The sequence below is a fragment of the Pseudopipra pipra genome, chromosome W (genome assembly GCF_036250125.1).
Source record: "Pseudopipra pipra isolate bDixPip1 chromosome W, bDixPip1.hap1, whole genome shotgun sequence".
In the NCBI taxonomy this organism is placed as follows: domain Eukaryota; kingdom Metazoa; phylum Chordata; class Aves; order Passeriformes; family Pipridae; genus Pseudopipra; species Pseudopipra pipra.
Genome location: NC_087580.1, coordinates 4,005,152 through 4,019,015, shown reverse-complemented (window position 1 = coordinate 4,019,015; position 13,864 = coordinate 4,005,152). Strand labels below are relative to the sequence as shown.

Here is a 13,864-nt window from a genome sequence, read left to right as displayed (position 1 = left end):
AGAGTGGGAGTCTGGCTAAAGCTGCGGCTGATCAAAACCTAACCAACCCTAGCGGCAGGAGTAAATGTGAAGCTGCTAAAAAGCCATCCCGGAACGTTTTCAGAGCTTGAGGACAAGACAGCAGCTGGGCGGGGGCCAGCAGCCAGCCAAGGTCCTCCCAGCGCAGCCTCTGAAGGGTTCCTTTGGCAGTCCCAGTTCAGGGTCAGCCCATGGTTGTACCCTGGGGGCAGATGAAATTAATTGGAAATGAACCCATAAGAGTCCAGGTGCTTTGCTAAGAGTCTCCCTGATAGAAGTGGCAGTGAAACCCTCAGCGTCTTGGGGGCCAGAAAAGCTGTGACCTGGCTCAGTTACAGCCCTGAGCAGGCTTTTACTCCTCAGGCCGTGTGGCTCAGGGAAGGTGTGGGAGCTCTGTCAGAGGATGACGAGCCCTTTGCCACCAGCACGGGGGGAGGTCCAGTGGCTTCCACCTGGCGGACGTGCCATGTGGGTTCCTGTGCCCAAGAACCATGTGGTTCCATGGGGTTCCATGGGGTTCCATGTGACCCCATGTCACAAAGGGGCAGAGATGTGGCACCCATCCGGTATCCTGAGGAGCGCGCCAACGAAAATCAGTTGGACAGAGTTGGCCTTCGGGATAACTCAGCTCCTTCCTTTGCTACTTGTGTGCCTGCCTTTTTTTGGATGGTTTATTGTTTACTGACCATTTCTCCTCAACTTTCCTCCTCTTTCAAAGGTAATGCTTTGACTTTTGGCCCAGATCATAGAGCAGGGTATATGGGATAAAAGTATAGGCTGATTTATACCTTCCTAGCTGTAGGCTGAGCTGTTACAACTTTTATAGGCTGGCCAGGTATGACCTAGGCTAGAATTCCAGTTTGCTGATTCTTGGTTTTTTTTCCATAGCCTAGGATAGGTAAGCAGGGAGGTGACTGTAGTCTGAGGGGATGGGTTCAGCCCACCTTGATTGCTGTGGGAGGGAGGGAGGCAGAAAAAGGAGAGCAGCAAAGGCAGCAGTTAAAGTAGTGGCTGAAAGACGGTCACTCCTAGGAGGTGGGAAAGCCAGAGGGCTCTGTTGCTGAAGCAGTGTCAGGAGAGCAGCAGGGCCTCTTCAGAGAAGGTAACGTCCATTGGAGCATTTCAAAAGGGTCTTTGAACCCGCTGTGAGTTGGTGCCCCGCGCCTGATCATAAGGGCGTGAGCTGCAGCTCAGCAGCAGTTACGAGCACCACTGAAAGACTTGGTGGGGGATGCCGTTCTGCGTTTATTTAGAGTTTTGATACTTTCGGTGAGCTACAGTAATTTCTTTGCAACTAGGTGACGGGATTGGTGCTGTTCTCTTTCTGGAGAGAAAGACATCCTTGGTCATCTAAAGCATTGCACTCTCTTCCTGAGAGAGGCAATGGCCACAGCAGGGAACGACTCCTGTGAGTAATAGCTTCACCAGCAGGTTTGGACTTTGTGAACTGCCACAGGCAACTGACATGGCTGGTGGTCAAATCCCAGAATGATGTGCTCACAACCTAGAGTGATCTCTGGGATGTTTCCTGAGAGCAGTCAAACTGACCCCCGTGTTTACAATTAGACCCAGGAAAACACCTTTTGTCGCTCCTCTGACACTAGGTACAAGACTTGGAAAGCTGCCATTGCTCGTAGAGAGGTCTGCCATCCTTTGGGTTACCTTCCGTGCTCAGTATTTACTTGTTTTCAACAAGTGACAATCAGGAAAAGGGATGGCTTCACTGATAACCCAGTCTAGAACTCTACTGAGAAAGGAAGGTAGCCTGCGGCCCAGAAACCAGATTGTGGGTTTGTTGGACTCTCAGCAACGTAAACAGGGGAATGGATTTTTCCAAAACAGTAAATTTAAATGGCACTGTTTAAGCTTCCCCTGATGTTGTTGGGTTGGCAGTTGAAGCAGATGGTCCTGAGTGCTCCTGTAGAGACCTCACTGTTTAAATATGCCTTTGTGCCTCATTTCATCTCTTTCCAAATGGAATTTCCCTGCAGTCATTGCCGAGGGAATGACTCCGCCACAAAGGATCCTCTTTCCCCCAGAGAAGATTTGCATGGTCTGGCAGCAAAGACAGAGTGCTGGAGCAGGACTTCTCAATGTGGGCAACACATGCTTCCTTAATGCTGTCCTGCAATGCCTGACATACACCCCGCCGCTGGCCAACTATCTGCTCTCCTGGGAGCACAGCCAGGCCTGTGAGTACTCTTAGGGACATCTCCCTGTGAATCTGTTCATCAAATCCCAAGGATTCCCAGAACCTGAAATTTGATTTAGGAGAAAAGCAGCCCTTTGTCAGCCCCAGAACTTGTGTTCTTTGTACACTCAGGAGCCACCTGTCCTGTCCAGCTGTCTTATTCTTCATGAAGGCACATCTTTCTAGCTCTGGGTCTCTATTCCTGCAAGTTAAAACCTCAGTTTAGCATTCCTCTGAAGAACATTTTCTATGCACTAAAACGTCCCGTGCTTGTTGAAACACTGGGAGGAGTGGCATATTGCACTGGAGTGGGAGTGGAAGAAGAGGAGTATTCCACCACTAGGGATATTTTGCTAACCAGAGGACCTTCTCTCCCTCCCTCCTCAGGTCGCCAACAAGGCTTCTGCATGATGTGCATCATGGAAGCGCATGTAAACAAGGTCCTGCGTTCAGTCAGTGCCATCCTGCCTTGGGCTGTTCTCAGGGCTTTCAGATGTATGTGATTTCAGGTTCTTTGACAGGTTTTCTTCCCTTCCTGTAGGAGACAACTACTAACTTCCTGTTTCTTAGTCATAGGAGAACATTTTCAGCTTGGCAGGGAGGAAGATGCCCATGACTTCTTATGCTGTACTGTCAATGCCATGCAGAGAGCTTGTCTGAGTGCAAGCAACGAGTAAGCACAAGCAAGTTACCTTTACAAAGTTCTGAGCCCTTTGGACTCCTTGATGTGGCCTCATCAAGGAAAACCTACAGCCGGGGCTTGGAGGAAGTAATGCTCTGTCTTACGACTTGTTTCCAGCTTGGACATATCATCTCAATCTACTACCATTGTCCATCAAATATTTGGAGGCTTTCTGAGATCCAGAGGTATGTTTCTACAACAGCTGCTCTCCTTGGCACTGCCTGTGCCCTTCTGTCTGCCTGTGCCCAACAGCTGGCCCTGGGACTAGCAGGACAGGTACAATGAGCACAAAGCAGTACCATCGTTCAGCTCACCATTGCTCGGCATTTTGATTTTTCCTTCCAGTCATCTGCTTCAGCTGCAAAGCCATTTCTGATTCCTATGAGGCCTTCCTGGATGTCCCCTTGGATATCAAAGTAAGAGGTTTTGCAGTTGTGCTTCAAGACATGGCAAGGCTTTTCAGAGTCAACACATTTGTCCTGAAAGCATATACTGTGAACACAAGAGGTCTTGGTCGTGGATGGGAAGGGGAACGGATGTTGTCCTCCTGCAGAGGCCATGGCACTGGTCTCTCTGTAGGTGCTGGCTTGAAGCTGGACAAGCAGCCATTATGCGCTCTGCACCCTTGACATAGCCTCATCCTTCTTTCCTTTGCCCTCCTTCAACACCTGTCTGGCTTCCAGGCTGATGGGTTGGATTGTTTTCACTACTGATGACCCTACATAACATCAGTAGCTCAATGGCAGGTGATACAGAGAGGGAGCTCTTGATTGCCCCTGAGAACCTCTGGGACAGGGGAAATGTTCAGCACCACACTCTCTTTCTGGCTCCTTCTGGATACAGCTTGCAGATTCATGGCGGGTCTCCTCAGCATCAGCTACAGGGGTTTTCTTGTCAGCTCCTGGAAAATGTTTGGGCCAGGGCATTTGCTGTAGCTCAGTGCACCGATTTCTCAATTCTCCAGGCAGCCTCATCCCTCACTGCAGCTCTGGAGGACTTTGTAACACCGGAGCACCTGGATGGGGAAAACTGCTTTAAATGTAGCAAGTAAGATGATTACTAACAACATATTAACACTAGACTCTGTGCGAGGGGGCTACAAGTCATTGAGCAGAAGTCATCTTCTCGTGGAAGTTTACTGCACACTGATGAGACTCAGTTTTGTTTGTCTGGTTTTTTGGGGGAGGGGGGTTGGAGTTTTTTCTTTGTTTGTTTGTTTGTTTGTTTGTTTGTTTTAAATATGGCACCGAATTGCCTTAAAATAGCATAAGGATGCAGGAGACAAGAAAGGTTGTCTGACTGCCTTGGTGGAAGATAGGGTGCATTTCAGCGCTGTGCTCTGTGCTTGGTTCCAAGGTGTGAGAAGAATGTTGCCGCCACTAAGAGGTTCACTGTCCACTGTGCACCCAAGGTTCTCACTGTGTGTCTGAAGAGGTTTGACTGCTTCACTGGTGGCAAGATCAGCAAGGTGTGTACACTATTGGTGTGCAGCTTTCTCTTCAAGAAGCAGATTTCCTAAAGCAGTATGCTTGTCACAAGCTGCTTGTGTTGGGTTTTTTGGGGTCCCTTCTGGGGAGTGGAAAGTTCCTGTGGGAAGACAGGCAAGCACTGTGCTCTGATAGGGCTGCTTTGACTGAGAAGGGTTTCCTGCCACCCAAACGATGTTATGTTGCTTTATGGAAAACCAAGTGCTCATGAGCCCCAGAGATGGATTGATACCCCTGGACTGGCCCCTGCCCTTGGTAGGCTATTTCATGTCACAGACCAGGGTCATTTCTGAGCCCTCTTGGTCTCTCCATAGGTTGTAGAGTATCCGGAGTACTTGGATCTTCGCCCATACATGTCTCAGGCAGATGGAGAAGCACTCCTCTACTCCTTATATGCTGTCCTGGTGCACAGTGGTGTCAGCTGTCATGGAGGACACTATTTCTGCTACACAAAGGTAAAAGAGCAACTTCCTTCCCAATGGGGAAAAATGTGTGCTGGGGAAGATAAACTTTCCTGTCAGTGTTACTGACAGCCAAAGTTTTGGGGCAGAAGGCCTCCTTAGTGGCTGGACTGCATTTGTTTTGACATGCTCTCGGTTTGGCAGTTTCCTACCTGTGTTTTTGGAGAGAAACCATGGAGAGATCCTTGCCTTTTTTTTACAGGCCAGCAATGGATTGTGGTACCGGATGGACGATGAATCTGTGCAGCTGTGTTCCATTGACACAGTTCTCAGGCAGCAAGCCTACCTGCTGTTCTATGCCAGGTAATAACCAGGATTCAAATATGTTCAGAATACATTTCCTTTTTCTCATATGCAGTTGTGCTTCTCACCTTCCTGAGGGTTTTTCTCATCAAATGAAATTACTACCTGCATCATTCAGTGCTGTCAAATCTGAACTACTCCGTGTCTGTCCTTTACTGGGCTTCAGGCTGCGGCCCGGATGGAATCTGCTACTTGCCTGGTCTCTGATGTTGACTCTTGTAGATAAGAGGACTTAAAGAGGACGTCCAGGAAAGATGGGGAGGCACCATTTGTCAGGGAATGTAGTGACAGGATGAAGGCTATCAGTTTTCAGCTAACAGAGGGCAGGTTTACCTTAGATATTGGGAAGGAATTCTTTGCTGTAAGGGTGCTGAGACACTGGCACAGGTTGCCACAGCATCTGTGGGGGCCCCATCCCTGGAAGTGTTCAAGGCCAGGTTGGACAGGGCTTGGAGAAACCTTGGAATAGTGGAGGGTGTTCCTGCCCACCACAGCGGGGTGGAACAAGATAAAGTTAAAGGTCCCTTGCAACCCAAACAAGTCTGTGAATTTATGAAATGGAGGCTGTGGGAGGTATAGAGATGAGGTTTTTGTTGGGACAGAGGCAAACTTGGTGGGAAGACCCTAGCTGAGTTTCCCATTAGTGTCCTTGGTTAAGTCTTCTCTCTGTCATAGAAGCCTCTCTGAGAAAATGACTGAACCCCAGAGGAGGCTGCAACAACAGCTCTAAACTGAGATCACTCTTTTGTTTTTCTCCAGATGCTCTGATCTGAGAATTGGAGAAAGGCCTTCTTCCTCACTGGCACCATCACATGCCCCTTCCTTCCTCAGTCAGTGTGTGGCCAGCAGCAAGCAGGCGGGCTCTGTTGGACCACAGGCTCTGACTGGTAGGACTAAGGTAACTTTGGGGTCATGGGTCAGGGCATCAGAGGAAGAGTGGATTTCTTTCTGGGATCTCAGCATTTCTCTTTTGCCCCTCACACACCGCACCTTTCTTCACAGCCACAACGCTGCTCCCTCTCAAAGCATCCCACCTGGATCCATCCCTTTTGTGCGCCTCTGGCCTTTTGGTCTTAGTAGCCCTCCAAAAGAGCCTTTTGGAGGCCCCAAACTGTCCTGTCCCAGAACTTGTAGGGGTTCCCCACTGCTCTGATCCTTTCAGGAGAAAAGGGCAGGAACTCTCCACAGCTCTCTTGGCAGGGCATGAAGGACACTGGCAGGGAGCGGTCCCGGAGCAGATTCCCTCTGTGGGGCAGGGATCTCCGCAGCTGCTCTGGGGACCCCACAGACTATGAGGACGCTTCAGAGAGAAGAACTGGTCCTCCAAGTCGTGACCGTGGTCCTAGGGATAGCACAGCTGCAAGGCCTTCCAAGAGGATCTGCCGGTGGGCTCCCGCTCCCAGGGCTGCTCAGGAGCAAACCTTGCTGAGGCAGAGGGAGCCAAGCAGATCTGTGCGGGGAACTTACAACCTTGGCAGCCGGTTTGTGCAGTACACAGACTGTGACCGCTCACTGCGGAAGAGAAAGAGGGAGAGAACAAGTCCTCCACGTTGTGACCAAGTCTTAGTGAATACTGCAGTTCCAGGGCCCTCCAAAGCCAGCTCCAAGCAGGCTCTCATGCTCCGGGCTGCTCGGGAGCAAACCCGACAGAGGCAGAGAGAGCAGAGAAGATCAACATGGCGGGGCTGTGATTGCCACAGCCAGCTTGGGCAGCACACAGACTACCGCCCTTCAGAGAAGAAGAGGAGGGTTTCCACGCCCCAGAGATTCACGTCAGACAAGCATTCAGGGCACTCTGGCAATGATGGCGTTGGATTATGGCCCTGGCTCAAGCAGAACGGAAGACTAGCACTGTGTTTATTAGCCAAGGCATCCTTGTTTTCGACACGCCTTCTCAGACCTGAGGGAATGATTTAGCTAAGTAGATGAGAGTTATAATAATATAGAAATATTATTAGAAATATAGACATATATATGGAAATATAGAATATATATAGAGAGAAGTATATATAGAAATATAGAAATATATAGATAGAAATATACTATAGAAATATAGAGAGAAGTAATACTTTATAATACATTATTACATGTTATATATATTCAGCAATAGATAGTAATGTTATAAGAAATATTATTAAAATAATAAAATAAGAAATACTAAAATACTGTAATCAGAATTATTTCTTCCACGTTGTAGACAATTATAGCTACAAACATCTCAGCCTCGGCCATATCAATCAACAGAACTGGTCTACTCTGGCCTCAAATCGGGAGGCCTGGAGACACACCATCTCTAACGCTGCTGTTTCCTTTGAGAACGCACGCAGAATCCCTCTCGAGGAGAAAAGACAAGGCAGAAAGAATCATGTCTTGCAGAATATACCACCTAGGGAGTCTTTCTGCTGTGCCTTTTGCAATCGGATATGTCTATCTCGCATTGGCCTCCTAAGCCACCAGCGTGCTTGTAACAAATGTGGATAGAGCCTTCTGAAATCTTCGTTCGAGAAGCCCAGCCACGATGATGTGTTTAAGACGGGTGTTCCATAATTTAGTGTTCTCACTGAAACCATGCAAATCGTGCGCCACTCGCTCACTTCCCACTCCTCCTTTCCTTCCCACTCCCCCTCCATCCTGAGGCAGGCTGGACGGGACAATTGGAGGCACAAAAGGTAAAGATCGCAGGCTGAGATAAGAACAACTTACTGGAAACGGCAATGAAATAAGAAAACAGTGCAGCAACAGAACAGTAACAGAAACAATCCAAATAACAGAGTGTACAAGGGAGGCAAATGACTCACACGTGATTGCTCACCAGTTGGTGCCCAACTTTGCCACCACGCACACAACCTGGAAGAGACCCCTTCCCCCATCCTTGACAAAATGAGGAATAACCTCTATGTCCTGGCTGTGCCCCCTCCTGGATACTGCCCAAATTAACACTGTCCTGACCAGAAGCAGGACAATCACCTTCAGGATGTGCAGCACAGCTTTCGGGTCTGCACCGGAGGCACTGGATCCCCCCATGCCAGGGAGGGGAGACATCAGAGATGAGCAGACTTTGGAAATCCCTCACCTCTCACTCCGGCCCATTTTTTCTCATTTTATGGGATGGAAGAATACATACCCAACTCCTCCCAGTGTCCTTCTCACTGGAAATCCCCTGAGCTTTGATTCCTTTGCTGACATGCTGCTTCCTCTGGGAAAAGCAGCCAGAAAACCCAAGGCCATTGCTTTGAGGGAAGGGCTTTCTTAGAACACTTTTCCTGAAGTGCACCCAGGAAGGCTGGGCTGCAGCAGCACATGGCCCCCATGGCTTTGCTACATCTCATCCAGAACACCTGGAAGCCCTTCTCTCACCATCCAGCCGCTCCCCTGCCCTGTCTTCCCCACCCCACAGGGATGCTGCCGAGGAGTTAACAAACTTCACAGTTCAATCCTGATAGCCCACTGCTGACTGGGATGGGGTGAGACCAGGGGCAGTTTTGGCCCCCATCAGCACCAGCTCTTGGGACAGCCAGGCTCTCTCCTGACATGTGGGCTCATCTCTGCAGCTTTGCTGTCCTCCACAGGGCGTTTGCTGAAAAAAATCATCTTCTAGAAAAGATATATGACACCAGCCCAGGGGTCAGCAGCACCACATGAGAGCTTGGCAAGATGCCCTGAGGACAGCCAGGCCAGGCAGAGAGAGGTGGAAGGACCACAGGGGCTCTCTGAAGCAGCCACATTGTACAACAGAGACAATGGGGCTAAATAAACACTGGGCTGAAAGATGAGAGTGCTCTTACAAGGGAAATTTACAGCTGCTGTACAGGCCTGGGGCTCTTGCTGGAAAGCTTCAGTCTTTGGGCTCCCGGTGCCCAAAGGCATTGCAGATAACTCCTTCTCAAGCAATGGCAGGGAGCAGGGTGGAGAAGTCAAGGATGAGGCAGATCAGAAAGACTGGGGCAGCACAAAGAGATCTACAAGGGAGAGAGACAGCATCTGAAAGGCACTCCTTGCTGACCTAGGAGCTGGTGCCGTGGGCTCTACAACTGCTGCCTGCAGTCAGCTTGGAAGCTCTGGCAGTTTTAACAGGAGGTTTGTCTGCAAACAAGATGCAGAGACGTTACGATGATGGATGCGGGTATATTCCTGACCTAGGCTCTCCAGAGGGAGATTCGCTGTCTCCTCATGGGCCATAGAGGCTTTTAATATGGGATGAACTTCACTTGGTCTCCCCAAGCTCATGTCCAACCTGTTCCATGGCCTCTGACTGCGATCTGCTGTCCACCTAGCTTCATCCCCCCTCACAACCCTGGGGACTCCTTGGAGATGAAGGGCTGCTGTGCCAGCACCTACTGCTCCAGGAAGGGAGTGCAAGGGGAAGATGCTACACTTGCAGGGGCAAAGAAGGTTCATTTTGCCATGGGATCCCAGGAGGTCACCATGCACATCGTCAATGGGGTCTGAAAAAAGGAAACTTACAGATGTTGAGGCAGCTGAGCTCATCAAGCACATGTAGAAAAGCTCCTGATTTCAGTATGGCTGGCTCTTTTGAAATGCCCCAGGAAGGAAGATTTGGTCTCAGGCATCATCAGCCCCATTGGCCAGTCTAGACAGAACTGCCTGGACTTGAATCAGAAGTTTGTGGATAAGAGATTTAGCTTCATTTAGCTAGAAATGGGATATCTCTCTCCAGTGAGCCAGCTGCTTGCCATTCCGTTAGTCCCTGACCACAAGCAGCACTGAATCTGTGATCTCTCCCCCTCCAGTTTCTCAGAGTCCCTGGGTAACCCTGAAAGCACTGCTTCAGTATCAGCTTCTGCAAGAGGCCTTCCAAAAAGCAGCTAGGGGATTAGGTGAGGGGAAGAACCAGAAAATCGCACACATTCTTCCCTGGATTCGTGAAAGACAATAAGAAAGAAATACAAGACCCCCAAAAGCAAGTCCACTTGATGGGAGCGGCAGGGGAGCATCTCTGGTTCAGTAGTGATACGACGCACTCAACTGCAGCTTGCAGACAAGAATCCTGAAACATTCCAGTAGCCAAGATTGCCACCTGATCCCAAGGTCCCCTGTCCTCTGCCCCATGCATTTCCACGGGACCAAAGCCCCTATGCACAGCAAAAGGAAAGTATGTGAATGTACACACATGGTAACTTGCTCCTGGCCTTTTCAGCCTATGGAGGAAGACAACTTCCCTCATTAGAAAATGAAGCAGGTCTGACCTGGACTTTCTCAAAACACTCTAAAGCCAGAGGCAGGTTTGTCCCACAAGCGACAGCAAAGCCCTCCTCCTGCCCATGTTGTTTGGGAAATGGCACAAGAACCAGGAGAATCCCAGAGAGACTCACACCTTCAGAGACACCAGTGAGTGCAGCCCCTCCTGACATCATCTGGGCAGAAGCCTCCAGCCCTTGGGATGACTTTGCCTCCTAACAGAGGTGCCAGAGCATCTGATCTGGATTTACCAGGCCTGCCTTAGTACCATGCCACAATAATTGTCGCAGCATCCCAGCCTTTCCTTGCTCGAGCCAGTCTGTTTATAGGTTGTTTGGATCTCCACCTCCACATTGCAGGGGGATTGAACACCACTGATCACATCCACTTCTACCTCTGACCTGAAGGGAGAGGAAGATTTCCCCGTTTGCTGTTGTGGCAAGTGGCGCCTCTCTGCAAGAGATTTCATCTCCTGCTCGGGGCCCCTCTGCACTGGCCAGGCTCACTCCATGCTGCTGGACCTCTCCCAGCCCCTCTAAGCAGGGCTCCAGTCAAGTCTTCGTAACAACTCCCCATTCCTCAGAATAGCTTGGCACTCCTGTAGCAGTTTGGGTGGGGAATGCCAAACTCACACCGACGAATGGCTCTGTCCAATCACCTGAGGAGTAGCAGGTACCACCCAGTGCGGAGGTCAGCGCTTGAATAAAGACCTCCCCAACTCTTCTGGGTGCAGCTGGTAAGGCGATTTTGTTATAAAAGTAGCGGGGCAACTGAACTGCTTAAAGGGAGGAACAAAAGGGCACAAAAAGCACTGCGCAAAATGGCTCCAGCCTGAAATAACGTGGGTAAGGAAGGCACTGGAACAGAAGATGGGGTTTAGGCGGAGCATGCAAATTACAACCAATCATAGGAGATAGGGGCTGAACATAACCCTATACGGTACTGCGTCAAGTATCAACCAATGAAAGGACAGAACATACGCACAGTACAATACAATACAACAACTTATATGCAAAATCTACAATTTCCTTATTAATTACACATTTTTAGACTGCCACAACCCAGCCTGCCCCATGCAGAGCCCTGGGGGTGGCTCCTGCTACACCCAATGCCAGAAGAACACCACAGGAGACCCTGGGGAGGGAAGACGGGAAGGAAAGAAGGAAATCTCAGTGCTATGCATCTGGAGCAGCTGGGGGAACTGCAGTGCCTCCCAAGACGCCCTGTCAGACACGTGAGGAACTGCACAGTCGAGAGCTCTCCCCTCGCACCCCTACGGCCCGCTCCGAAATAAATACCGTTGACTGCCCATGGAAGGTCCCCTTCAGAGTAGCGACACGATCCCCGTAGCCCCTTGCTCTGGATTCCCCCGCCCATTCCTGGCCTCACCCCTTTGTGCCCAGAGCCCACTAGCTTTGAGCTACAGGGAGCAGAGGGGCTCTGTTGCCACCCTGTCAGGCGGCGTGAGCTGTAGAACAGCTCCAGTGGCCAAGTGCAGGGCTGAGCTCTCCATGGGACTGCGTCTGGCTTCAGGCAGTTTTCTGACAGGGAATGGGACTATTCTAGCCCAAAGGGAGCAATCAGGATCCAACATCTGCTTTGTTTAAGGCTATCAGGAGCCTTCTTGGTCGCTTATCCTTTGATTTTTGTCCAAATCTTGAAGTGGTTTTGATGAGGTACAAAAAGGAGGTGCAGAAAGCATGCCTTCCTCCCCCATAGACACGGTTTCCCCTCAGATCAGGGGGATCAGACCAAACCTCTGGTGGGAGCTGTTTTATTAAGCTTGTCAGACCTTGAACATCAGGGGAGCTGTGTACAGCTCGTGGCAGCAGGTGCTGGGGCCTTGGCCAGTGTCACCTGGAAGGGGAAAGGAGGAAAGGGGACCAGCACGCATCCCTGCTGCCCTGCATATCCCCTGAGCCAAGGGACACTTATGGACAGTTGTTCTGCACCTCCCCCTGTCCCCTTTTGGTCAGGGCTATCACCTGACACTGCGGTGACAGACGGGTTCATCAGGATATCCTTGGCAGAATGATGACGGCACTGAGTCATAGTGTAGTGGTTTGGACTTTGTTTTCCCCCAGAGGCTAAAGAAAAGTGGTAGACCCCAAGGGGTGGAAACCCTTGGAAATTTTGAGGTTCTGCCCAATGGGCGCTCCTGCAAAAATGTAAACATATCACAACCAGACCGGAAGAGATGAGTTGTAGTTTGGGTTGTTGTAGGAGAGGTGGCCATGTTGTAGAGCCACGAGGAAGGGGCTCTAAGCCCCTTGGGCCCTCTGGGGCCTCCCAGCCCTTGGCTGGGGGGCTACAGGGACCTGGAACAGCATAAAGCTGGGCTAGGTGCCTGTAGTTATGCCGGGAGATGTTTTCTCCATGGACGCAGAGCAGCAGCCGACACTGACCAGAGAAACGGTGGCAGAGAGCCAGAGATAAGGACCTGAACCAGAGGAGCAGCAGAAACAACATGCAGCACCGCAGAGAAGACTCCTGGAAAGGGAGGAGAAAGAGAGCCAGCAGCTGAGACACAGAGTTTGGGGTAAGACTGTACCAGATTCCCCAAAACTCCCTTGGAGACCCTCTTGGAGAAGAGGGACATAGACTCCTATTAAGGAGAAAAGTTTTAGACATGCAGCACTAGAGAGAGAGGAGCTGAGAAGCTCAAAAGACCTCCCGGAGCTGGACTGGGACGGCCAGATGGAATGCAGGGGGAGTTGACCTTGGCTCCCCCCTTGCACTGCTGCCACGGTGGCAGCCTGAGAGACAGGGCACAGAGGCCCTGCAAGAGATACCAGACCGTCACGAAGACCCCCCTGTGTCTCGTGATATGACGTGGTGATACGACCTTGTCTGGGGTTACGAAGCCCACGGAAGACCCCTTTGCCTGTGTCAAGGGGGTCGAGGGAGAGTTTGGATACCTCCCATGTGAGTGCTGGCAGAAAGCCAGCTATCAGCTGCTGCATGTGGAGAAGACAGACAGACTGCTGCCTCAGAAGATGCTGCTGCTTAAGGACTGGAAGGGATCTGTCCTTCATTCCTGCCTGGACTTTTATTTGGAGGGGAGAAGAGATCTGGTCCATTGTAAATACTATATGTCATGGTAGAGATAGTTGTGATCATGTGTATAATGTGATGTTATATTTATTTGTACAGTCATTGTAATATATTCCCTTTCCCCCACTTTGAGTCTGGTGTGTTTTGTCTGGAAAAGCCCATCTCACATTAGGTTGAGATGTGGGAGGGGGATGGAGCTAGGGAATTGGATTTTTGGGGGCTATCTCAAACCATGACACATAGTTACAATTAAAGCTTCATTTTTTTTAACATCATGGTATGATCACTATAGCCCAGAATACCATGATTTGAGTAGCACAAGATTTCTATAAGCAGCACCAGCATAGCAAGATTTTGTAAGCCCTTTAGCACCGAATTGTACAGCACAGCTCAGCTTAGGATGCCTGATCACCTGGACCTGATCACTCTGCAGGCCAGGGCACATCCTAATCCTTGGTTTGTCATGTCA

The 13,864-nt window shown here is 50.2% G+C and overlaps 2 protein-coding genes and 1 long non-coding RNA gene across 3 annotated transcripts in view; all 3 read left to right on the top strand.

Annotated features, from left to right (window-relative positions):
- Window positions 1-13,864, top strand: part of LOC135404424 (class I histocompatibility antigen, F10 alpha chain-like) — a 538,949-nt gene that overhangs the window by 502,532 nt on the left and 22,553 nt on the right. The window lies entirely within an intron of this gene.
- LOC135405984 (ubiquitin carboxyl-terminal hydrolase 42-like) lies at window positions 550-3,520 on the top strand. Its single transcript, XM_064640496.1, has 6 exons — window positions 550-736; window positions 2,010-2,210; window positions 2,597-2,704; window positions 2,780-2,882; window positions 3,009-3,076; window positions 3,237-3,520. Exons 1-6 carry the CDS (start codon window positions 550-552, stop codon window positions 3,518-3,520), a joined length of 951 nt encoding a protein of 316 aa, XP_064496566.1.
- Window positions 4,647-6,014, top strand: LOC135406496 (uncharacterized). Its single transcript, XR_010426294.1, has 3 exons — window positions 4,647-4,833; window positions 5,042-5,142; window positions 5,902-6,014. It is a non-coding gene; the product is annotated as an uncharacterized LOC135406496 (long non-coding RNA).